We start from the raw sequence: 26,562 nt of genomic DNA, 5'->3' as shown, positions 1-26,562 counted from the left end.
TCAGTCCGCTGAGCTTCCTATAGTAAACAGCAGACATGTCTAATAGTGTCCTACAGTGCTGGCCATATTGTGTTCTGTGAGCCAATGTTTGAGGACACAGGGAAGACTTAAGAAACTCAGCCCTAGGGCTGAAAACATTTACAGGTGGCTCTGACTTTCTAGGTTCATGATAAGCGAGACAAAGACACACAAAACATTCACCAATGTCCTTTTCTATTGCTGTCCTCCCAGGGCCTTCATATCGGTAAAACTGGTCCCATTAGGAAACCTAATCCTCCTTTTAAAAGATTTATTATTTTTATGTTTGTATATATGAGGCTTGTGAGCTCCTGTGCACCACGCACATGCACTCCTAGAACTGGAGTTAGAGGCAGTTGAGAGCTACCTGATGGGGTGCTGGGAACTGAACTCTGGTCTTCTGCAAAGGGAATAGCACTCTCAACAGCATGCCAGCTTTCCAGCCTCTCTGCTCTGATTTCTACCTGGTAACCAGTTATCACAAAAGGTCTGCTACAATTAGCAGTATCCTAACTTGGTCTGCCTCTTCAAAGCCTATAAAACATTTGTTCTGGGGCAGATAGGTAAAGGCACTCGCCTCTGAGGCTCAGGGCAAGAGCTGATACCGAAGACCCACATGACACCGAAACTTGTCCTTTGATCTACGCATACACATTCTGGCATGCACACACCCCAAACATACAACAATCAATTGTAATAAAAATAGTTTTAAAGTTTTTCTATAAATTGTAAGTGATAACCAAGTGTCAGAGAGAGTGAGAGATAACGGCTGATGGAGACAAACTTTTCTCAGTCAACTAATGTTACTTTGCTTGCCATATATTTTCTAGAAGCAGCTGCCAATGACTATTCTTTTCACCCACCGCGGGTTAGCAGAGTCAGCATAGTAGTGGTAGGATTAAAACAGTCTCCCTGCGTTTCCCTAACTTCTCTTTGCTCAGGGCATGTCTTGATACATGGTTTATAGTTCTACATTCTTTTCTCAAGAGAGAGACAGAAACAGAGAAAGCCAAGCCTCGAATGACCAACACAACTGTCTTCTCCCTCAACCAAGTGTGGCTAAATGTTTGCTCGTGGTGTTTTAAGAAAATTCAGAATACCTGTGAAATGACTGGTGAACGAATTTCTAGTTCCACCCATTTGCCTGCAAATTTCATGATTTCTTTGTTCTTAATGGCTGAGTAGTATTCCATTGTGTGAATGTACCGCAGTTTCTTTATCCATTCTTCAGTTGAGGGACATCTGGATTGTTTCCAGATTCTGACTATTACAAATAAAGCTGCTACGAACATGGTTGAGCAAGTGTCCTTGTTGCATGGTGGAGCATCGTTTGGGTACATACTCAGGAGACGTAGAGCTGGGTCTTGAGGTAAAGTTATTCCTAATTTTCTAAGAAAGTGCCAGATTGATTTCCAAAATGGTTGTACAAGTTTACACTCCCACTAAATGAATGGAGGAGGGTTCCCCTTTCTCCACTCCCTTGCCAGCACTTGCTGTCACTTGAGATTTTGATCTAAGCCATTCTAACTGGTATGAGATGGAAACTCAGAGTTGTTGTGATTTGCATTTCCCTGGTGACTAATGAAGCTTAGCATTTCTTTTTAAATTTTATTTATTTTTTTATTAATTACAGTTTATTTACTTTGTATCCCAGCTGTAGCCCCTTCCTTTATTCCCTCCCAATCCCACCCTCCCTCTCTCATCTCCTCCCATGCCCCTCTCCAAGTCCACTGATACGGGAGGCCTCCTCCCCTTCCATCTGACCCTAGCCTATCAGGTCTCATCAGGACTGGCTGCATTGTCTTCCTCTGTGGCCTGGTCAGGCTGCCCCCCCCTCAGGGGGAGGTGAACACAGAGCCTGCCACTAAGATCTTGTCAGAGTCAGTCTCTGTTCCCATGACTAGAGAACCTACTTGGAGAATGAGCTGCCATGAGCTACATCTGTTCAGGAGTTGTAGGTTATCTACATGCATGATCCTTAGTTGGAGTATCAGTCTCAGAAAAGACCCCTGGGCCCAGATTTTTTGGTTTTGTTGCTCTCCTTATGGAGGTCCTGTAGCAGGCAAATGGTGAGAACTACAAAAGATCATTCTGAATGAGGTATCACAGAAGCAGAAAGACACACATGGTATATACTCACTTATAAGTGGATATTAGACATATGCTATAGGATAAACATACTAAAATCTGCACACCTAAAGAAACTAAGCAAGAAAGAGGACCTTGGGTAAGATGGTCAATCCTCACTCAGAAAGGCAAACAGGATGGACATAGGAAGACGGAGAAAACAGGAAACAGGACAGGAGCCTACCCACAGAGGGCCCCTGAAAGACTCTACCCAGCAGTGTATCAAAGCAGATGCTGAGGCTCATATACAAACTTTGGGCAGAGTGCAGGGAATCTTATGAAAGAAGGGGGGAGATAGAAAGACCTGGAGTTTAGCATTTCTTTAAGTGTTTCTTGGCCATTTGAGAGATTCCGCTGTTGAGAATTCTCTGTTTAGTTCTGTGCCCTATTGTTTAATCGAGTTATTTTGTTTATTGGTGTTTGATTTCTTGAGTTCATTATATATTTTGGATATTTGTTGGATATAGGATTGGTGAAGATCTTTTCCCAATATGTAGACCATCTTTTCTTTCTATTGACAGTGTCCTTTGCCTTACAAAAGCTTTGCAGTTCCAACAGGTCCCATTTATTAATTGTTGATCTTAGAGCCTGAACTGTTGGTGTTCTGTTCAGGAAGTTGTCTTTTATGCCAATGAGTTCAAGGCTTTTCCCCATTTTCTCTTCTAATGGATTTAGTGTATCTGGTGTTATATTGAGGCCTTTGATCCACTTTGATTTGAGTTTTGCACAGAGAGATAAATATGGATCTATATGCATTTTTCTACATTAGACAAGCAGCATGCATTGAAGATGCTGTTTTATTTTTCCCCATTGTATGGTTTTGGCTCCTTTGTCAAAAATCAAATGACCATAGGTATTTCCATTTATTTCTGGGTCTTCGATTCAATTCCACTGATCAAGCAGTCTGTTTCTGTGCCAGTATCATGCAGTTTTTATTACTATTGTTCTGCAGGATAGCTTGAAGTCAGGGGTGGAGATGCCTCCATAAGTTCTTTTATTGTAGGAGATTTTTTTAGCTATTCTGAGATTTTGTTTTTCCATATGAAGTTTAGAATTGTTCTTTCAAGGCTTGTGAAGAACTGTGTTGGTCTTTTGATGGTAACTGCATTGAATCTGTAGATTGCTTTTGATAAGAAGGCAATTTTTACTGTGTTAATCCTACCTATCCAGGAGCCTGAGACATCGTTCCCTCTTCTGATATCTTCTTCAATTTCTCTCTTCAAAGACTTGAAGTTCTTGTCTTACAGGGCTTTCACTTGCGTGGTTAGAGTTACACCAAGATAGGTTGTGTTTTTCTTAACAGAGATTGGAGGCTGTCTGGAAGCCTCTGGTCTGGCAGCAGACGGGCGTTACAAAGCAGGGCTTAGCCAGAATGCTGCTTCTTACTCCCATTCCTTCTGTCGGTAATTTTGGCCCACCATTCTTTTTATACAGAGCATGACATTGTAACTTCACAACAAGCTTGCTGCTGACTGACTGCCTCATGGGGAGGCAGATGGGCTATGTGATTACAGCTTGCGATTATTTATTTAGTTGTGTGTCATTCTGTTACAGCCATCATTTTATTCTCAGCACCTTTTTAAATAAAAAATTACTATAATGTTGTAGGCCCTGCAGGAAAAACAAATACCAGCCAAGTGCCTCTGCTGTCTGCCAAGCACTGGCATTTCTACAGCAGAACTGCTCTTTAAAGTGTAGCTCTGATGGCCTCCATTTTCCTTTATGTTTCCCATAATCTATATTGCCTTGTTTCTAATGGTGACTGGAAGGCACAGGAACATATCAGAGTGCTGACTAAACCTTCAGGAGAGATTAAATGGTGTTCATTTATCACTCTTGTTTAGAAGGATTTTTATGGACTCTACCTCTTCACAGACTGTAATTACCATAACATTCTCACAAGTTAGCCATGTGTTTACGAAATGAGCTTTCAGAGAGCCAGATATTAATTTAGATTTAGTGCTACATGGCATGACTCTAGTCTTCACTACTTTGGAGACTGAGGTGGAAGGGTTGCTTGAGTTTGGGAGTTCAAGGCCAATCTGGGGAACATTGTAGAATTTAATGTCACTACCAATAACAGAGCTGGAAAGATGGCTCAGTTGGTGATACACAGCAGGAGGACCTAAGTTCAGATCCCCAGAACCCACAAAGGAATTAGACATGAGTACTCTCATCAGTCACCCCAGAACTGGGTAGCAGAGGGACCCTGGAGGATGGGGAGACAGGTAGAGCCCTGGAGCTCAGTGGCCAGCCAGTCTAGTCAAATCAGCGAGCTTCAGGTGTAAAGTGGGCACATATTTAAAAATAATGGAGGAACAAAAAGGTGAAAACGAATAATAAAAGACAGTTAATGTCAAACCCTGACCTCCAGATGCACTCATATTAACAAGTACACACCACCCAAACAGAGAGAGGAGAGGGGGAGGGAGAGAGGGAGACAGGAAGAGAGAAAGGGGAAGGAGGAAGATAGGAAGAGGGAAGGAGGAGAAGATGGAGAGAGTGAAGAAGAGAGGAAGAATTGCATTAGAAAATGAAAGCTGTGAAATAGGGGTTGAGTCCTTCTGAGTGTGGGCTGGTGGGGACAATAAGCAGCTACAATGTCAGGAAACTGCTTGAAGTTTTAGGATGTCTAAACTGTGGTTCTCAGAGAGTGACAGACAGTGTGGGAGCCCTGTGAAGTGGGACAGAAACTCTGGATCTTTTTGCTTGCAATTTCAGTAGCAGAATGCACCTTTTGAAGCCAGTTGGTGGCTTAGGTTTCCTGATATCAGAAGACAGTACCCAGATAAGCCACCTTAACTCCACAAACTGAACTCGGGAAGCCCAACAAACATGGAGCTCTGTAGCTTCAATTGCTATTAAGGGGAAAAATGAAATGAAATTATCAATAAATAGTTGGCAGCCCGTGTCATGGTCACTGGTGGAGCCTTAAAGTGGTTGCCTTGGGCAATGATGAAGGTTAAGTTCATCATTGGATAGGCAAAGCCAGTAGAAAATGGAGAAGAGCAACATATCACCATGGTTTTGACTCTGAAAGGGAAGGAAGGGCAGAAGGTAAATAGTATCTAAAGAAAGTTTAGTTTTTGTTTCAAAATAAGAGAGATTTGGTTGGAAACTTTTTGTTGGAGTCTATATGGCACAGAGAAGGGCTAAGAGCAAAGGAAGTCTGGTTAAACTTTCCTGAGATTTAAATTCTAAGTGTGTAAATGCGACAGTTCTGGGCAGAACTATACTTGATACATAGAATGCCTGAACTACTAAAAAGCTGTGAATGGCTTTTAGAGCTCGCATAAGTTGGGGAATTATACTTTTGATTGGAAGGTCTTATTGAATATCTAGGGCATTATTAGATAGGAACTCCAGGAGCCCTGTGCCTTTATAGGATGTCTAGTTTTGCCCTGGGGTGCTGGGTTTGTTACAGCAAGGTTTAAAAATGGGATTGAAGTAGACAGAGCTGATCCAGATGGAGGATAAGTGCTTGAGAGAGTAAAGTTCAATATCCTTTAAGTTCCCTGCATCCCCATTACCAAGGGAAAAAATCTATACACTCAACTACATAGTTTTCACTATGTTAAGTAGCCAATAAAAATAATTAAGGATGGAAAAAAAAAGAAAAGTGTGACCCATATCAGGAAAACAATCAATAAGCCATTAGAGGAAATAAAATAGGAAACTAAAAAAATTCAATTACCAAAAAAGAAGACAGGGAAAAGAATAGCTAGGGAAAGTGGAGATAGATAGGAAGATAGTCAATCAAACCTAACTATATCAATAATCTTACTCGACATAAATTTTGAAATATTTTAAGAAGAGAGATTGTCAAATTTAATGAAAAGACCCAAGAAACGTTTAAGGATACATATAGGTTTATGAGTGAAAACAGAAAGACATCCATATAGTGCAAACATTAATAATAAGAAAGCATTTATGTATTGAACAAAAATACAATTATAGGACAAACACTTTTATCAAAGGGAAAAGTGGATGTTTAGATACAGAAGCTCTTGATCAATGTTGCGACAGTACTGTCATAAAATCCAGCAGAAGGCAGGTAAAGGTTCGTGCCACCAAGCCTGATCACCTGAGCCCAGACCCAGGACCCACACGGTAGAAGGAAAAAGCCCACATCTGTGAGTTGCTCCTTTGAACTCCCATGCCTGTGTATGTATGTGCACACACATGCAAGCGTGCACACACACAATTAAGAATGTAATAATTTTCAAAAATCCAACAGGCTTTTTCCCCTATGGATTTTTTTAATTCCTCATATCTCCTTTTACGCCATTGCCTACATCCATGCTGGGTGTTAGCTCTAGAGGGCAATTTTATTTCAGTGAGCATCTGTGGTGTGCTAGGCAATGGGCTAAGCACGTCAGCACAACCTCTTCAATCCTAACCTGATCATTTCAGATATGTGCTGTCATCTCTAGAACACACAGAATGAAATTAGCATTCTAGCCACTTCAGCAACTTGTCTGAGACAAATTGAGAAACTGCATCTATAACTCAAAACCTTTCTCTCTTTCCCCTGTTCTTTAGGAGTCAGAGGGCTGTCCGTGCAGAAAGTTGTTTCTTAGTCTGTGGTTGTTCCTATGTTTTCTTTAATTTTACTTTATGTGTATAAGTGTTTTGCTTACATGTATGTTCGTATACCACATATAAGCAGTGCCCACAGAGAAAGAAACATCAGAAGAAAATATCAGATCCCCTGGAAAACTGGAGTTACAGACAGTTGTATGTGGGTGATGGGACTGAACCTGGGTCCTGGACGAGCAGCCAGAACTCTTAACTACTGAGCCATCTCTCCAACCCCAGTGATTTCTGTTTTAGATGGGAACTTTCTAGTGTACCTACCGGGCAGCGATCACATTGTTTTTCGAGACTGCGGCTGCTGAAATTTCAAGCCGCTGTTGATGCTTATGTGTTATGTTATGTTTATGTGAGCTCTTGTGCGTTTCAGTTCGACCCGCTCACAATCGAGAGCAAGAAGGCAGCCACAGTGGTGCTCATGCTCAACTCTCCAGAGGAGGAGATCTTGGCCAAAGCGTGCGAAGCCATCTACAAGTTTGCTTTGAAAGGTTTGCGTTTGCTCAGTTCCTCCTTCCATCTCACTGGGTTCCATCCCAGGCACTTCCTTGACTTAGTATGTGGCTTACTGCCTATGTGAATGCCATGCAGTCCCCTGTCTGAAGGCAGTGTGCTTTCGTAAAGGGCTCTCCTCAGCTTCCAAGGGTCTGTCGCAGCGTAGAACAGTCATTTAGACCTCATCAACTGTGGGAAAAGCAGGAGTCAGGCACAGTGGCACAGGCCTGTCATCTCAGGATTTGGGAGGTGGAGGCAGGAGGATTATGAATGGGAAGCTAGCCTTGACTGTGTAGAAAATATCCTTTTCTCTCCACTCTCTCACTTACTCACTCATCCAATCAACCAATAAAAATAAATGCCACAGGAACAACAACAACAAGCCGCCATTTGGGTAGTAAGATAAATTTGCTTTAGATCATAACCCAAAGTATAAAATAAATATCCATGTGTAAGACAATATTGATACAGAAAGTGAAATCAAGGCTGTTCCAACCGTCTCCCTGCCCCGAAGCGCACTCTCACTCTCTTTGCCCACTTGGTGCTATTACCATCCACACCTGAAAGCCTCCGTTTGCCCAGTCTCATTGGCACCCCATTTCTAGGTTCCTTGCCTCCACTCATGTTTCCTCCCATTTGGATGTGGGCTTTTAGCAGTTAGAGGCTAGTATCCGAGTAGGAGAGAGAACACAGTGTTTGCCTTGCTGAGCCTGGCTTACCTCATTTAAGGTTTTTCTAGTTCTGTCCATTTTCATGCTAATTTTATAATTTCATCTTCATTTACAGCTTAATAAAATTCTGTTCAAATAAAATTTAAATGACCAACAGGGAGAGATTTTTGTATTGCATTAAAAAAAGGCAAAGCCAAACTCCATTCTGTCTTCAAGAAAGACTCAGAATATGAAGGCTCAGATCAAAGATGACAAGGGCTAGCTCATGAAAGGACCAATCAAAATAAATCTGTATAAGAAAAATAAACAGTAAAAAGGCTATTTCATCAGGATAAAGTGGTCAAGTAATCCAAAGGCTGTAGAAAATCTTCCATAGCTGTGGCCCTCATAGAGAACCCTCCAAAAGCAGAAAGCTGGTATCTTGAGGAGAGATAAGAATCAAGAGACATCAATCCCCCTAGAGAAGATTCAAGACCCTTCTCCCAATAAATGAGGGAATAAATAGACAGTAGGTCTAAAAACATGGACGTTTTGACCATGAATATATAACGAATTTAACCTAGTATTGACAGAACTCTCTGAGAACTGTGGAGTGAATGTTATTTCTCAAGAGTAACTTACAGAATACTTACCTCAGTAAACTGCATTCTGGGGCATAAAGCAAGACTAATCAAATTTTAAGGGATTCCAAACTATTAAAAAATGTATCTCCATACCACAGAGGAATCACACTCGAAATCAATAATAGCAGCTCTTCTGGGTAACCATGAAATACTCAGCAAGTCAGCTACACATTCCTATGTAACTCCTGAGTGAATAAACAAGGTGGATAAAGGTGAAAATTAAAGTAATTTATAAAAATGTATAGGATGCTGTAAAATGAGTGTTTAGACAAAAATTTTTGCATCATGTTAGAAAACAAGTTTCAGTGACAGGGAGGAGGCATGGCAGGTAACAGGGGCACCCCAAGCCTGGATCTCAGGAGTTTATACAAAAGCCCCCTGTTTCCTGACTCCTTTCACTGTGCATGCAATGACATGCAAAGCACACATGCACATACACAAAAAGAGAGAAAGAAAAAAGAAGAAATAAAAAGTTCTTCAAAGTTTCAAACCAGTAGTTTCAGCTTTCTTTTTAAGGAAGAGCAATGGTAAAGGAGAAATTAAACTCAAAGTCTGTAATACAATAGACATCTGAAAAGAAATTAATGCAATACAAAACAATTATAAAAAGCAAGCAGAAACTGTGAGCTTGCAAAAAAGAAAGTGAGGCAATCTTTAGCTCTGTATGACTCTCGAATGTGGGTTTGGAATTTGTAAAGAAAATACTGGCAAATTAAATCCAACAGCTGAGTTTCATGCCAAGAACCCACGATTTGTTTAACTTTGAAGAATTAGTAAAGGAACTCTATCCTATGTTATAGGCAGAAAAATATGTCAAAAACATCCACATGAGGCCATTCAGAAGCTGTAAATATATGCCATTACCTGGCTAGAAGTTAGAGTGCAGATGTAAAGACTGCCAATCACCTGACTTTGAGACGAGATAATTTCCAGGTGAGGTCAACACAGTCACTCAAGTCCTGATTGCTGAAAGGAGGGGGCTGGAGGCTCAGAGCCAGGTGGGAAAACAGGTCAGAAATGTGTGGCTGGTGACATTGGGAGAGGAAGGGGCCTACAAGCCAAAGAATACTGAGAAGATAAAGGACATTGCTGGAAGTACAGTTCAGTAGTTCAGAGCTTGCCTGGAACTCACAGGGTCCTGGGTTCCATCCTCACCCCCCTGCAAAATAGACCAAGGAAAGGAAATGTTGCTCTTAGGGAGATCTAAGAAGAAACATAGGTCACCTTGCTGACACTTTGCGTTTGCCTGAAGAGACTGATTTTAGACTTTGAGCTTTCAGGCCATAAGATGAAAACTTCACTGTTTTCAGTCACAGAGTTTCTGAGTCTATTAAAGTAGCTATAAGAAAGTAATACACCATTTTTGATGAATAAACATTTTCTCATTTCTTTTTACACAATTCAATATCTAGGGGCTAGAGGGATGGCCCAGCAATCAAGAGCACTTAGTAGAGTCCCAGAGGACCTGGGCTCAGGTCCCAGCACACACATTAGGTAGTTTGCCGCTATGTATAATCCCAATTCCAGGCTCTGTGGCCTCTTCTGACCTCCTCAGGCACTGGATACACACACACACACAAACACACACACACACACACACACACACACACACACACACACACAGTGTATAGATGTTTGCAGGCAAAATACCCATACACATAAAATAAATTTCTTTAAAGAAAACAGACGTTTAAAGACAGAGAATTATAAGAATGTCTGAGATGTGGTGACAACATTAGGACACCACTCTGAACTGGTGAGGACAAAATGAGCCTGCCAACATCCGGGGAAGGGAGAGAAGTCAATATACATGGTGCTGGAGCCCGAAGGTTTTTCTGAGAGAAAGGCAAACGGGGATGAAAGGCAAAGGGCAAATAAGAGACATAAGTAACCCATGACAGAGCCCCATGGAGATTGCAGGCATTCGTGCATGGTCTTGTTTTACCTGTGGTGACAGGTGAGGAAAATAAAGCAACTCTCCTTGAACTTGGAGCTGTGGAGCCTTTGACCAAACTGCTCACCCACGAAGACAAAATCGTAAGAAGAAATGCTACGATGATCTTTGGCATCATGGCTTCTAACAGTGAGTAACAATGTTTTGAAATGAACAGTCTCCTCCTTTCAAATTTTACTTTAAGGGATTTGCCCAAGTTTTATTTAAACAAACTTTAATGTCAGCAAATGTAACAATCTCAGTGCAGTGTAACAAATAATTTCATATTTTTAAAAGATGTACGTGTTTAATTTGTATCTGCATGGGAGTGCAGACACCTGAGAAGAGGGCAATGGATCGCCTGGAGCTGGAATTACAGGTGGCTGGGAGCTGCCTAAGGTGGGTGCTGGGAAGAGCAGCAAGAGCTCTTGAAATCTCCAGCCCAGATTTCATATCTAATGGATTTTTAACAGATATACAAAAGATGTGCAGATAACTATAAAATCTCACCTCAAAACTGGTGATGATGCTCTAGTTTAACAGGTTAGGAAAGAAGTTATCTCTTAAAATGATTTCCCCCTCAAGTTAGCATAGCATAATTTGCCAGCACATACTCAGCTATACTCCATATAAATTTGTCAGCTATACTCCATATAAATTTCCTAGTGGATGAAACTCCAGCAGAGTTTTGATAAATCGACTTTTTAAAACTAACTTTTGCTTATATAAAAAAAATAGTTGTACATAATTTACTCTTAAATCAGATCTATCATTTGATTCAAATATTTTCATATAGTAAGGAGTGTGGCAATGTAGTATTGGCCAAAACAAGCTCTTCTGGCTTTTAGAATAGCAGTTTGGGCACTGCAGATGTAGCTGCTGGGTCACATGCAGGTCAGTCGGTGGCAGAGAGGAGAGAGGTCATATCTAGGCTCAGTGTTCTGACCTGTGAACATCTGATTGATTAGTAGCCTAACACTCCCTCAAAAAACCAGCCTGAGAGGACCCCCAGTCTGGCACCACCCAGGCCCCGAGTGAGCCAGGGACTAGAAGATCCCTGCCTGGGACTGCTGGGCCCTGGGCGGGAGTGACCCCCAAAGAGAAAACCCTCAAATGGGGCTAACTGGGAGGCTCCTGGAGAGCAGCGAGCCCAAGATGACCACAGTCAGGTGCTGAACAGGCTTGGGGAGAGGGGAAGGCCATGCCCAAGGTGACCCCTGTCCAGTGCTATAATGCACAAGAGAGGCATATCACTTCTGAGGCCACTTCTGAGATGACCCCAGACGCTCAGGAGACCCTGGGCACCACTGTGCCATGAAGGAGGAGCTAGTAACTGGTGCAAAAATAGAAGAGGGAGAAACAGAAGGATGTGAGTACAATGAAGAGAGGCAGAACTGGAGACTCAAGGGTAGTGAGGAACAACCTGATGTGATACCATGATGGGGTCCTGGCCTGTACTGCCACCGGGGCCACATCTTGGTGTGTGGCCTTGCAGCAGCAGGGGTCTGTTACTACCAAGGGCCAGGCAGAAGTTCCTGGTATAGCCTGCTGCCCAGGAACACATTGCTGTCCGAGGGCTGTGCCCCACCCCTCGTCTGGACATCGCGGGAGAGCTGACCCCACCAGCTTCAGCACTCAGGAGAGCAGGCCCTGTGCCTCACCTGGGCAGCAGGGTAGAGCTGGCCCCGGTTGGGGTGGGTGGGGTTGCTGGAGAGCCGGCCCTGAGGGCTGACCAGCGGCGCTTTCAGGCCCAGACCAGGGCTTTGAGTCGGCCCCACCCCAACATCTGCCCCATCAGTGAGCTGCTAGAGAGCATGGAGGGGCTGGTCATAGGAACCAAAACTATAGCATCTCCATGACACAGGGCAACAACAGCATGTCTGCAAGGAGTGCGGCTCCAGTATTGACCGAGCAGCAAAAGCCAGAGGCCTCAAACCAGACCAATGGCAATGAACATTTTTAAGCAAGGAAGTGTGGACAAAAGTGTATCCTGTATGACTCACTGACATACCACAGCTTCCACAAGGAGACTTTTTTTTTCCTCTGTTGGAAAGGTTTTAGGGGTAGAAATCAGGTGTAAGTGGAGGCAGCGATGAGTGGGATTGGAATGCATGATGTGACACTCACAAAGCAACAATAAAATGTTAAAGGAAAATGGCAGTTTAGCAGAGCCATGCCAACAGCGGTAGTCTCTGACTTGGGAGCAGGATGTAGATTGTCCAGGCATAAGTCACTTCTCTGTGTTTTAGGGTAGTTTTTGAATCACAAACTTTGTAACTTACAAAACAACTTCAAAAAATATATGAGCCAACACATTTGTAACTACAAAAATCTTCAGTGATACTTTTAATGAAGAATGAATTCAACCATTGAACAAGGGTAGCCAAAAATGAACCCAGTCTCCCAGTTACAGTATGTGGCTAAGATGGTCGCTTTGTCGCTTGCCATGGCCTCCGCAGGGTACAGCGTGGACTCCTTCCTTCCTGTCCCCAACTGGCAGCTTTTATAGACAGTGTATGATATAAACAGATTTAGATTTTTGACTTTTTTTCTGTTTGTTGTATTCTTTATTTTCTTATTTGTTCATTTATCGATCTATCATCTAATAATGATATTTATTTCTTTTGAAATTCTCCAAATTGTTGGTGAAAATTCTCAGATCAGGGTATATAAACCACACTTTATGGGTTTCTAGGGGATTTTGTGACCATACGTTACTAGGAATTAGGGCTGGAAACATGGCTCAGCAGTTAGGAGTACACGCTGCTCTTGCAAAGGCCCAGAGTTTGGTTCCCAGGGTTTGCTTTATAACTGACTGCAACTCCAGATTAAGAGGGCTCCATGGCCTCTGGCCTCCTCTTGCCTGCACTTACATACACATCCCTGCCCCACCCCCACAGATGCGATTAGAAATTTAAAAAATGAAGAAGTGTTTTCACATTTAGAGGGGTTCTCTAGGACCTGCAGGCCCCAGAGCCCCGTGAGATGGTTTGGATCAGTGCTAGCATAACAGGCCACATCTGCTTGCCCAGCAGGGAGAGAGCTGCTGCCCTCAGAGTTCCAGTGAGTACCTGGCTCTCCCGTCTGACTAGTGACTAATGATGACAGGTCATGAGCACATAGCTGGTACGGTGAACAATGACGGTGTAATGAAAGCTTTCTTTAGATTCCACGAATTAGACGAGAAAAACATGATTTGAATTGATCGCTTTGTGTTGTGTGATGACGCAGCTAACACATGGCCTCCCCAGCTGCTTGGCAAGGCCTCCTCTTCTTGGAAGAATCAATATGTTCATGGCTCCACTTCTCACACGCGTCCTAGAAAACGTGCCTAGAAGATAAGCAGGAAGCCAACGGATGTGAGCAGAGTTAGGCCTCAGGGATAATCTGTGCATGAGCACCCCTCCACACTGCCCAGGTCCTGAGCACCCCTCCACACTGCCAGCTCCAGCATGGTCGGCATGTCTCCCCGCAGCAGTGTGTGCTCCTGAGAAACACGGGCCCTCCCGTGGCTTTCCTGCTCGCTAACAACTGTACTCACGCAGATGAGCTGATGTTCCAACAGAATACTGGGTGCTGAAACTTCCTGTGAGAGACAGCATTCCCTTTCACAACCTCTTCCTCTTCCACGTCCTCTTCCTCCTCCTGTTTTTTCTCCTCCTTCCCCTCCCCCTCTTCCTTTTTCTTTCCCTTTTCCCCTTCCTTGCCTTTTCTTTTTCTCCTTTCTCCTTTCCCCCTTTCCCTTTCTCTTCCTTAACTTCTGCTCACTCCTGCCACTCCTCTTTCAACTCCCCTGTCTCCCTTTTCTTTCCATTTTCTTCCTCCCCTTCATCTCCCTTCCTCCTCTTCTGGAAATAACTGAGCTGTGTGCCTGTGCCAAACTGGAGTGATTAAAAAAGACATTGACACTTTCTTTACTGGACCTTCATTTTTTGGTCAAAACATAGCTGTTGCTGCTGTCTTCTCCTGCCAGATTGTATTGAATTACTTGAGAGCACACAGGAGATGCAGAGATTGTAGTCAGCTGCAGAGCACTCACCAGAAACCCCATGTCGGGTGTTAGGAGTCAGAAACCAGCTGCAGTGGAAAGATGGTGCTGTAAACTGGTGGAAAGGCCAGGAATGAATTACATGGTAAAGCCAAGATTTGGTCATTGAGAAAGTAATCAAGACTGATATAGTGGTACCTACCTGGAATGTCAGTATGGGGGAGGCTGAGGAATTGCAGCGACTTTGGCCTGGCCACCATCATGAATTCTAGACCAACTGGGACTCCGCAGTGAAGCTCTGTCTGAAGAGTAAATGCAATCAAAACAGATCTGAGAAGTGGGAGTAGGTATTAAAGTTGTTGACAGATCTGCCTCAACCAGAAATCACAGGTGGCACCTGGCTTAGTCAGGTGATGCTCCGCTGGTCACAGCCTGGGTCAGGATTTCCATCCAGTTGCCACAGTGGAGGAAATTCACGGTCAAAAAAGAAGGAACAGAGACTAATACTGTATGTAGAGTGCTTGAAAGAGCAGTGTGACTGTTTTTCTGTTTGTTTTTAATCTCAAGAAAAAAAAAGATTAATTTCTTTGAACAATCCAGTGTCAAAAGCAGACTGTTAAATCCATCAATTAGAACACCAGTTCACAGAGCTGCAACAAACTAGAAACACAAACTGAGCAGGGGACTGGGCCCGCAGGTGGGGACAGACGCACAGAACAGTTCTTGCACAGCTCTGAGCATCTGACCTAAATTTTATGCCATAAGACTCTCTAATGAAGACTTGCAGCTTGTTTGTGCAAAGCAAAGTGTAATGTCAACCTGAGGCCACAAGAACACGCAGCTGTAGGCGTTGAGTGACTGCCAATCATGCAGAAAAACAAACAAACAACAATTGGAAAGTGAACAGGTACCAACGTACCTGTTAGGGACACATCTCTACATTTTGAAGCATATGGGGATGTTTTCTATCTATGGGGAAAGTCTTTGGAGATCTAACATCCCAGAAATAGTTCATAGGCTTTTGTTTCAGGCATATAAAAAAAATCTTTGGTACAGTTGTCACAAAAATTGTTCTGAACTATGCAAACAGGCATCCTTTCTTGCTAAGAAAGGATGGGTGGAATTTGGTTCCCTGAACTTTGCAAAGATCTAAATATCATGCTGAGGCTATTACCTGTCAATCAGTGGGGGAAAAATATATCTTTAAAACATGGTGTCATCCCCTACTGTAACCACCACAGCTTGGGCCTGAGATCCTGACTGAGTTGATGTAGGGCTGAAGAAATCAGGTATGTGGTGGCTTGAATAAAAAAATGGCCCCCATAGGCCCTTAGGGATGGCACTATTGGGAGGTCTGGCTTGTTGGAGTAGGTGTGTGTAACTGCACTTTGCTATGCTGTGGGTACTTGTTTTTCCTACTTTTTATCTCCTCCCACCCCATCACATTTCACCCCCATCGCTAGATGGGAAAGAAATAAGAATAGAGGGGAAAAGAGAGATAAAGATCCTTGAGTCTAATCTCTTTCTTCTTGTTTCTTCTTTGAGCACAACAACTAACAAACTGCAACCAAGGCCCCGGAATGACCAACCACCACCACCTCCTCTCAGGTGGTCACCTCCTCCTCCTCTCAGGGCCACCACCACCACCTCCTCTCAGGTTACCACCTCCTCCTCCTCTCAGGGCTACCACCACCTCCTCCTCTCAGGCCACCACCTCCTCCTCTCAGGCCACCACCTCCTCCTCTCAGGCACCACTTCCTCTCAGGCCACCACCTCCTCCTCTCAGGGCCACCACCACCTCCTCCTCTCAGGCCACCACCTCCTCCTCTCAGGGCCACCACCACCTCCTCTCAGGGCCACCACCACCTCCTCCTCTCAGGGCTACCACCACCTCCTCCTCTCAGGCCACCACCTCCTCCTCTCAGGGTCACCACCACGTCCTCCTCTCAGGGCCACCTCCTCCTCCTCCTCCTCTCAGGGCCACCTCCTCCTCCTCCTCTCAGGACCACCTCCTCCTCCTCCTCTCAGGGCCACCTCCTCCTCCTCCTCTCAGGACCACCTCCTCCTCCTCCTCTCAGGGCCACCACCTTCTCCTCTCAGGGCCCTAGCACTTATATACCCTCTGAAAATTTCCCAGAATTTCAGACATCACACAATAAAAAATAAATAAACAAACTATCTGCAGCTGGCAAAACCAAACCTCTGCAGAGCATGAGGCAAGTCATAGTCAGCTGCTGCTGTGGACGGCCTGAAGCAGCCCCACATCCCCACACCTGGAAGTAAAACAAGAACATACACTTACATTTCTGGAATTTTAAAAAAGAAACCCAAATTCCAGAATTGTCTCTACAGGCGTGGCCTTGTTAGAGGAAGTGTGTCATTGGGGGCAGGCATTGTGGTCTCAGAAGCTCAAGCCAGGCCCAGTGCTTCGCTGTCTCTTCCTGCTGCCTGCAGACCCAAATGTAGAACTCTCAGCTACTCTCCAATACCATGACTGCCTGCATGCCACCATACTTCATGAGGATAATGGACTAAACCTTTGAACTGTAAGCCAGCCCCAATTAAATTTTTTTTTTAAAAGAGTTGCCATGGTCACGGTATTTCTTGAAGAAAGCCTGGGATCAGGTGGGCTGTACTCTCCCTGATGGAGAGCAGCAACTATTACCCAAGGAACCCAGAATTTATTATGTACAACACAGGGAGGTGCCAGTTTCAATAGATTTTTTGTACACAGCAGTCTGTAGGAAGCTTTAGCCAACACTTTCTGTCAACTGTGTCAACATTCACACATGGATCAGAGGAAGGCTTTGCCAGTGTCCTAGCCTGACCCAGGCAAGGCTTTGTCAATTGCCATGAAGCATTGGGGTCATTGTCAATAACACGCATTCATTCAGGATTTCCTCTGTTTCCCATCAACCAACACCTCAGGACTTTGCACTTTCTGGAATCTTGTCTAGCCACCTTCAAAGACTACTGTCCATCTGCTGGACCTTCGGTCACATTGAAGAAAAGCCACAGCTCTGAATTTCTCAGAAGGTGTTTAGTGAATGCCAAACCTATTCAGCAATTGATAAGGATGAATTCATCTGAGTCAGCTTGATTCAGTGAACTTTCCTCCAATTCCAGCAGGACTAATCTTTCCTTACAGGTAAAGGAAATGGGCAGAGAAGATGCAAAACTAAAAAGCAGAGATATCTTTCTTTTTCCTCAAAAAGCTGAAGTTAGCAAGAAGTAGGAACATACCTGGCCAGCCTCAGCCTAACAGAAACCACAGACAAGTGAACCTCAGAAGCCAGCGCATTTCTCTCTAAGCATTATTGACATCTCTAATAATTAAATGGAATGTAAGCAGTCCGGATCTCAGTCAAAATATGTTAAGATAATTGTTTGCATTCTGTACAAGCTTGTGAAAAATCAAACTTAAAAACAATTTCAAAATGGAGAAAATAAACAAACATAGGTGCCTTCATTGGATGTACACACAACAGAAGCTAAGGCTCTAGGAAAACAGAAAGAGGGGGCAGAAAGATTGCACAATCTGGGGGACTCCCACTGTGAAACCGGGTCTTCCTAAACAAGACCTTGCATGAGGACAACCGCCAAAGGGCCAGTGGATGGGGTAGTTGAGAGCTCCACCCTAGATGAGGGAGGAAAGATAAGGTTTGTCCAGGGACAAGCTTGATAGGTTATACAATCCCAAATAGTCAGCTCTAAACACACGGACATATAACAGTGAGTGTACACACACACACACACACAGAGAGAGAGAGAGAGAGAGAGAGAGAGCTGTAACAACAGTAATTAAAGAAGAGTCATGAATTTGAGAGGGAGGGGGGATGTTGGAGGAATTGGAGGGAGAAGAAGGGTGGAAATGGTAAATATTATTCAAGTATAAAAACTTCAAAACAAGATTAACATAGTATGCAAGTTCAGGACACTGGAAGCCAGCTTCCCTCGACTGTTCCAGGTATATCCGGCACTTTGCTGCTGCCATGTGCAGGGCTGGTGAAGAGGTAGAGTCTAGACGGTGTTCGAGGGGAGGACACTGATCTGGGCATGAAAGCTGCCTCCTCATTGTTGGTGCTTAGACCTCAGTATTCTTACCCTGAAATCAGATAGAGCACCTGTCTCCTAAAACTTCTCAGCAGTCATTGCCACTATTTTAGTAAGCATTCAGATGTGTCTCCTCCTTTGCAGATGATGTTAAAAAGCTGTTAAGGGAGTTGGAAGTCATGAATTCTGTTATTGCTCAGCTCGCTCCAGAAGGTAACTTCACATCCTGCATTTATTTCCAAAATAGAACTCATTTCTTTTACGTTTTATTAAGCTACATATTAAAAAGCACTTACCAGCCATCAATGTGAATTGTCTCTATAATCTTGCAAATCAGTTTCAACCTTTAAAGAAAGTGTGATGTGAGCAAGATTTGTGGCGCTTTGTTTTCCAAAGCACCCTCCCCGTCTGGGTGTGAGTGTTTTCCAGATGTTCGGAGAGTGCGCGCCACTGCAGTATGGCCCCAGCCTTGGGGTTCCAGAACCTTCTGCCCCAGCCTGCCAAGCGGTTAGGGTCACGAGTGGGCATCGTCCTTACCCCTCCTCAGAGCTGATTGTAAAGCAGGGCTTCCGCAAACAGCTAACCCGTTGTCTTCCTTGCTTGTGACCTACAGAAGAGGTGGTCATCCACGAGTTCGCGAGCCTCTGCCTCGCAAACATGTCTGTGGAGTACACCGGGAAAGTGCAGATATTCGAGCACGGGGGGCTGGAGCCGCTCATCAGGCTGCTCAGCAGCCCGGACCCGGACGTGAAGAAGAATTCTATCGAGTGCCTCTACAACTTGGTGCAGGTGAGGCTGCCTTCTAATCGGTTTCTGGGCAGAGGATACAGCCCTGCTGAAGAGCTGGCTACAAGCAGGAGGCCCTGAGTTTGGGGGAACGCCGGTTGTGGGGCTGAGGCTGGAGAAACGGCTCAGAGGCCAGGAGCACTTGCTGCCCTGCCAGCGGCGCCAGGAGCAGTTCCCAGCAGCCACATGGTGGCTTGGGCTCCAGCTCAGGGGGCTCTGATGCCCCCTTTTGGTCTCCGTAAACCCTGCAGGCACGTGCTGCGCAGACATGCAGGCAAAACAGCCATACACAGAAAATAAATTTTAAAGCCCATTATGGAATTCATCGTCTCATTTAAAAAGAAAAAAAAATTTAAACTCACGGCTGGTCACCGAGGTGCAGCTGGCGCCCCGCGAGCTTCCCCAGGACGTAGGCTTCCTTCGGGGGTCAGCGGGCCGTCTGTCTGCGGTGGCAGGAGTCCTGGTTGACAGCTCGCGGGGGCCTCGCGGGGGGTTCGCGGGGGTCGCGACGTTCTTCATTCTTCAGCAGGCTCCGGGGACAGGTTGGACAGGATGACGCTGCAGTTAAAGGACGCTGAGGTGCCGGATGCCCAGTGTGTGGGAGCACATTTTTGAGAGAGAAGTAACTAAAGTAGAGGAGAAAGCTCAGCTTCTGGTCAATCCCCAGAAGATAACAAAGAAGTCAGAATGTGACCTGGAGGGACCGGAAAGTCATAAAGGATCAGAACCACGTGGAAGTTTTGGGAAAAAATGTTCAAGAATCCTTGAGAAATGGCTTGGTTGTAGATAGTGGGGGAAAAGTTTATTCTCTCTGGAGAGGACTCAGCAGTTAAGAGCACTGGCTGTTCTTCCAGAAGACCCGGGTTCAATTCCCAGCACCCCATGGCAGCTCACAACTCTCTGTAACTACGGTTCTAGGGGATCTGATACCCTCACACCAATCAAATAGAAAAGATGAAGAGATGACTAATTAGCTTTAGAAAAAAAAACACTAAGAGAAGTTGTTCCACTTGACTCAAAGAATGATCCTGAAATTAGAAAAAAAAAATGTTCAAAAAAGGAAAGGTTATTCAGAGAAAGCTCAGCTGGAGAACTACAACAAAAGTGAATTTCTGTCAACACAACCTCATAATCTAAGAAAGATACCAGCACCAACATCTTATTGTGACAATGAAAGGGAATATTCTGCTTCCAACTCAGAGGATGATGAAGGAGACACTGAGGTGGCCGGGTCCGCTCTCAAGAGTCAAGTTCAGAACATAACTCTTTCCAGCTCCTGTTCCCAAAGGGACACCAGCTCTGTGCAATTCATTATTCAGAACAGCAAAATGGTATTGTGTCAGGATTCTTTCCTGTAGAGTAGAAAATAGCTGTGGTTCCCCTCCCACTGTGCTGTTCCCTGTACCCTCTCCTTACCCACAGGCAGGTCAGTTTGGAGCAGTGGTTCTCACCCTTCCTGATGCTAGGATCCTTTCCTTGTGTTGTGGTGACCCCCAACCATAAAATTATTTTCGTTGCTACTTCAGAACTGTAATTGTGCTGTTGCTGTGGATCATAGTGTAAAATGCCTGATATGCAAGATATCTGATACACGTATATCTGCTACAAGATACCTGATATCTGATCCCCAGAGGGTTGCAGGTTGCTGGTTTAGAAAATGCTGCTTTAGAAAGACTTATGTAAGCTAGGCTCAGATGGCAGGGGAAGAGAACGCCCCCTTTCAGTGGACTAGGGGAAGGAGATGGGGGGGAAGGGTGGGACTGGGAGGAGATGAGGGAGGGGGGCTACGATCCAGATATAAAATGAATAAATTGAAATAAATAAATAAATAAATAAATAAATAAGGACTTACCAGCCTTCTCTGCTTCTTTTTCTACAAATTTTCCAATTGAGCCTGCTAAGCTTTAGGTCAGCCGAAATCCTAAGACAGGGCATGAGGGGAAGGGGAGAGGGCTGATTGAGAGATAGTTTCTAGGCAGTGAGATGGAAAGGGGTTCAGAAAACAGTCTCTGCCTCAAATGGCCTTTGCCACGTGACTTCTTCATGCTGCTGAAACAACCATCCTCTGAGGGAGTTCAGCCCTTTTCTGCTGTCTGCTGTCCAGGATCCCCCGGGACTTCCCTCACCATCCCAGCCTACTCTCCTGCTTCTGTGATGAAACACTCTCAAAAAGCAACTTCAGGGAGAAAGTGTTGATTCTGGCTCATAATTCCAGAGTATGGAGTCCCTTGTGGCAGGGAAGTGAAGGTGGCAGGAGAGTGCAGCTGCCAGTCATGTGACATCCATCATCAGGAAGCAGAGGGCTAGGAACTTCTGTGCTCAGCGAACGTCCTCCATTTTTCATAGCGCCCAGGATCCACTGTCCAGACAGTGGTCCCACAGACAATGAAGGTGAGTCTCCCCACACCAGTCAAAGGAATCAAGGTAATCCCCAAAGCCAAGCTACCTCTAGATACCTCTCACAGGTGTGCGCACTGGCTCGTCTCCTGGGGGATTTTGCATTATTCATAGTTGTCAGTCAACACTGTGCAACTCCCTCAGCTGACTCAAAACTTCCTGTCCCTGGATTTGTGGCTTTAATTCTTGACTCCTCATGGTTGTGTTTTTCTGCTTCTTTCAAATGAAAATAAAGAAGCATTACCTTTATAGTTCTTTACGACAGAGCACTGGGGACTAAGGAGCTATTAGGCTGCTGTAGCTAAATGCTACAGACTGGGTGACTCAAAACAAGTCAGTCTGGCTGTAGAAGTTCAAAGTTGTGATGTGGATATGACTTACTCTCCAGACACTGAGCAGAACCATTCCTCGATTGCCCAGCTTTTGCTGGGAGCCAGCGCTCTAGTCTGCCTTTGCTGCCTCCATCCTCACATCAATCTTCCCTTAAAAGGATACCATCAAGAACCCACTGTGCTCCAGAATGACCCCATCTTGCCTAATCACATCTGCAGTGACTCTCTTTCCAAGTGTGGTGGCATTCTGAGCCCCTGGGGGACACGATTATATTCATTTAAAGGCCACCTCTAACTTTTACGCACGAAAGAAGCTGAACATTTCGAGGTTAGGTGAAAGATGAAGGAAGGAAGCCTAAGCTGAGTGTGGGGGTCCCCCTCTGTGTGTGTGTGTGCTGTACATACATGTGTGTGTAGGGGTGTGCACGACTGTGCGTGTGAGTACAGAAGCCAGAGATGGATGTCCAGGCTTCTTCAATTATTCTCTACCTTATTTTTTTGAGCCAGAGCCTCTCACTAACTGGCTCTTGATGATTAAGATGGACTGGCTGGCCACTGAGTTCCAGGAATCTACCGACTCTGACCCCGGAGCGAGAACACAGGCATGCTGCCACCCCTGGCGTCTTTCCATGGCTTCTGGAAGGTCCAGACCCATTTCCTCAGGTGTTCGTGGCAAACGCTCACCTGACTGAGCTGTGTCCCCAGCTCCCTTTCCCACCATTAATGTTATTTTAATCCCATTTGAGGTTTGTTTGTTTGTTTGTTTTAATCATGATTTAGTAGCCAAAGTTTCGGAACTTTCTTCACTACTGCACACAATACCCCTGGCCCCGCCGCTGCTGCCGGCCCTGCCATACATTCAGAGCTGTAACTACACTGATTCTCTGAGATCTTAAGTATCGTAAGTAAAGGTCATTCACTTGAAAATATCCTGCTCTGAGCTTGCACACACAGGGTCATCTGCAGCACTGCATGCATGCAGCTATTTCACAGACAACCCCTTGATAAAGAATCCATGCATGAAATAGTGTTTGAAACAGTGTAGCCGTGTGAAAGGAATTGCACTGTGTACAAATGTTAATGCAATGCTGTTTATGGAGGTTTGCAGCAACAAATCCTGAGGGTCATAGATGATGATGACTTCCTGTTGACAGTGTCTGCATACAGAAATATTTTATTACAGTCCAGTAAGAGTTTTCTTTTATCTATGAGTTATTTTGGAGTCTGGAATCAAAGATGGGGAAATTATAATAATGTTCTCTGCCAGAACATAGACACTCTCCATTCTGGAGATTACATTTTGTTGTAGAAAGGACTGATGTGCTCATTTGTATTTCGTGGCAGGATTTTCAGTGTCGGACTACACTTCAGGAACTTAACCCAATCCCTCCTATGTTAGAGCTCTTGAAGTCGGAGTATCCTATCATCCAGCTGCTGGCTCTTAAAACCTTGGCTGTCATCACTTGTGACAAGGAGTCTCGGGCAATGCTGAAAGAGAATCAAGGGCTGGACTACCTCACCAAGATCCTGGAAGCCAAGGTATTCGAAGTGTTTGCACTCATTCAGCTCTCTGGCATGTCCTAAGGCCTGGCTGTGTTTAATTCTAGTGAGCAGAGTGTACGGGAGTGAGTCATTAATTGTGTGTGAAGCCTATTGGGCTGCAGGCTCGTTGTAGAGGCCTTCTAGAATGAAAGGAACAAGCTTCCGGCTTTGAAGGCTTAATTTTCTGAAACACCTAGAACCAGCCTTGCTCTCTCTATGCATCATAACTGTCCGGTGGAGGAAGCAGGAAGATGGCTTCTCTACACGTCAGGGAACCCTGGAGGTGAGGTTGCACACTTGCCACAGTGTTTGCCAGCAGTGTCTCTCCTGCTTTAAGAGTCTGTGTGTGAGCCGGGTAACGGTGTATGCGCGTATGGCTACAGTGTCAGCAGGCACATGTGTGAGGAGGCCAGCGCTCAGCATCAGGTATCCGCCTCAACTGCTTTCCACCATTTCTGAGACAGTGTGTGTCACTGAACCTGGAGAACCTGGAGCTGACTAATTCAGCTTGACTGGCAGGCCAGCAAGCCCAGGCATCCTCCTGTCTCAGCGTCCCCAGTGCTGGAACCATGAACACACAAGTGCTCAGGTCCGCAGGCTTGCCTGGACAGCACTTCACTGGCTGAACTATTTCGTTAGACTTCTACAATATATTCCTAATGTGTGAACTGCAAATAATTAAATTATTAAAATTTGTGTAAAATCTATTTATGGAAAATGCAAAATAATGTTAAGGAAGACTTACATAGAGGGCTACACCAACACTGTGGATTGTATCACAATTTTAATATGTCAGTTTTTATTAGACTTCCTATATTTTCCTGGCTTCACTGTAGTTAGACATGGAAATAATCACTTGTTTTCAATTTGTCTGGGCTACTGTCTTGATTTGGCCCCTTCCCTTGTTCTTCACTTCTGTCTTCTGACCTTTTATTTTATTTTTTTTTTGACAGAGTCTCACTTGTAACCCTGACCTATTTAGACCAGGCTGGCCTCTAATTCACAGAGATCCATGTGCCTCTGCCTCCTGGGTGCTGACATTAATGGAATGTGCTGCTGTAGCAGGCCCTGTCTTCATCTCTTTTACCCTTTAAATTATACTCTTCAAAAGAAATCAAGGACAAAGTCACAAATCCATCTAATACAAAACGACTGTCCTGTGTCCATCAGAAAACACACCACACCTTACCCTAGAATGAGTGCAAAGTTCATGGGTGACATTTATTCTTCTTAAGTTTCAGAAACTTAAATCCCATAATGTAAAGGTAATGAAAACCAAACACTAATTCATAATTAACCACCTCAAGTTGTAATATAAGAGGACAAGAGAGTGAAAAACAAAGTTATATATTTAGAATGCATGAATGAAAACAGATGTGTGCACAAACACTCTACCAAATCAAGGAGAAACACTCAGGCAATTTCAGCTGTCATGGCTGTAAGGAGTGACGTGGCCATGACTGACATTCATCACTACCTCCTTTCAGTAATTGAGGTTTCTTTTGCTCTCAGCAATTCATAAAATCCTATACAAACATATCAAAATAACCTTATTTTTATAACAATATACAGGTTTCTATACCAATGGATTAAAAAAAAATATTCGGAAGCCTGAAGATGATGCTCCAATGTTAGAGCGAGAGCCTGGGTAATTGATCAGGCAGTAGACTGTCTCTGTCATCTCTTAGTTTTGGAAGCTGCTTGCCTGCACTTCCTACTTAAGTAATAATTTTAATCCTTCTCAAGTTTCTGATGGCGTTGAAGACTAGATAGTTAGAATTTCACAGTTAGGCTTAAGTTCTTTAGGATTTAAGACAATGTTTTAAGGTCTAAAAAGATGTTTTTTTAAGTTGATAAATACAAGCTATGATAGAGAATGATTTAGGTACAAAACTTTAGACTCAGGATAGATAGTATATTCTTCAAAGTCACCAAACACAAATGAGCTAAACATTTTGAATGTAACTTTTATATATGGCTTTTCTGATTGCTTCATAACTGTTCTTACTGTATGTAGTTTATTATAAATAAATAAAGAAGAAAAAAAGAATGATGAGAGATGCCATGCCAGTACCTGTGCCTTGCTTCTAGGACCTGTGAATCGTAGCTAACGGAGAAATAGCACTGTATGTCAGACAAAAGGGCCATTCCAGAATTCTATCAGTCTGCTTGCTTTGAGGGTGATAGTGAAGATGGCTTCCTGCTGCACTTGTCTAAAGTGAAAGGAAGCCCGTGCGCACAAGCGCCGTGGGTGGAATACAATACTGGGTTACCTCTGCTCCAGCTCTCCGCTTACGGGAGGCTACAGCTTTGCACTGCTGTGGGAACCACGCGGTCTTTCCAGCAAGAATCCACGCTCACACTGCTTTTCCCCACTACTTTCAAAATTCTAGGGAACATATTTATCTTCAGCTTCTGTCCTGTCCCCAAAAGTACCTTCTTGAACTGGAGGTTACAGCTCAGGAGTAGAGAACCACAGAGACAAGGCCTTGCTTTCATGCTGAGTACTGCCAAAAAAAAAAAATTCTATACCTTTTTCCTGGGAATTTTATATTTGTATTTGGTGAAAGATAATATGAGAAATTTCAATTCTTTGTAATTTCTATGTGTTTTCTTTATTATTTTATCCACAAAACATTTTGAAGTAGGAGAAATGAGAAAAGGTTAGGCAAGTGGTGGGGATGAGCTGCTGATAAGAACTGCTGCTCCCGTGGTCTCCACCAACCCCGAAATAACCATACTCTGCTCTGATGAGCCCCGCGTCTTCTCCTAGTCAAAACTGAAAGGCTATGGTGGTTTGAAGGGGAAATGTCCCCATAGGCTCATGGGTCTGAACACTTGGTACCCAGTGTTGGGAACCAATTAATGAATGATGAGGCACACAGCAGATTTCATATGAAAGAGGTTTATTAGATGGAGATGAAGAGAGAGAGAAGAGAGGGAGACATGATGGGGGGAAAAGAGACGGGAGCTCCCTGACAGAGAAAGGGGAGAGGGTAAGAGCCAG

General features: G+C 44.2%; 1 protein-coding gene and 1 non-coding gene across 3 annotated transcripts in view; both read left to right on the top strand.

Moving 5' to 3' along the window:
• Armc3 (armadillo repeat containing 3) overlaps positions 1–26,562 on the top strand; it is a 90,483-nt gene that overhangs the window by 3,981 nt on the left and 59,940 nt on the right. The window contains exons 3-7 of one of the 2 annotated variants that reach the window (XM_021652249.2): positions 7,109–7,226; positions 10,482–10,607; positions 18,643–18,711; positions 19,112–19,287; positions 23,358–23,552. In XM_021652249.2, coding sequence (XP_021507924.1) covers positions 7,109–7,226; positions 10,482–10,607; positions 18,643–18,711; positions 19,112–19,287; positions 23,358–23,552 — 684 coding nt within the window. Of the gene's footprint in view, positions 1–7,108; positions 7,227–10,481; positions 10,608–18,642; positions 18,712–19,111; positions 19,288–23,357; positions 23,553–26,562 lie in introns of those variants that run through there. The other variant, XM_060372381.1, reaches the window with a different exon arrangement.
• Positions 11,310–11,437, top strand: LOC132649367 (small nucleolar RNA SNORA17). The gene has a single exon (XR_009587813.1). It is a non-coding gene; the product is annotated as a small nucleolar RNA SNORA17 (small nucleolar RNA).

Source organism: Meriones unguiculatus, chromosome 19, assembly GCF_030254825.1.
Source record: "Meriones unguiculatus strain TT.TT164.6M chromosome 19, Bangor_MerUng_6.1, whole genome shotgun sequence".
Lineage (NCBI taxonomy): Eukaryota > Metazoa > Chordata > Mammalia > Rodentia > Muridae > Meriones > Meriones unguiculatus.
Note: the sequence above shows the minus strand (reverse complement) of the source record. Positions and strands in the feature narration are given on the sequence as shown.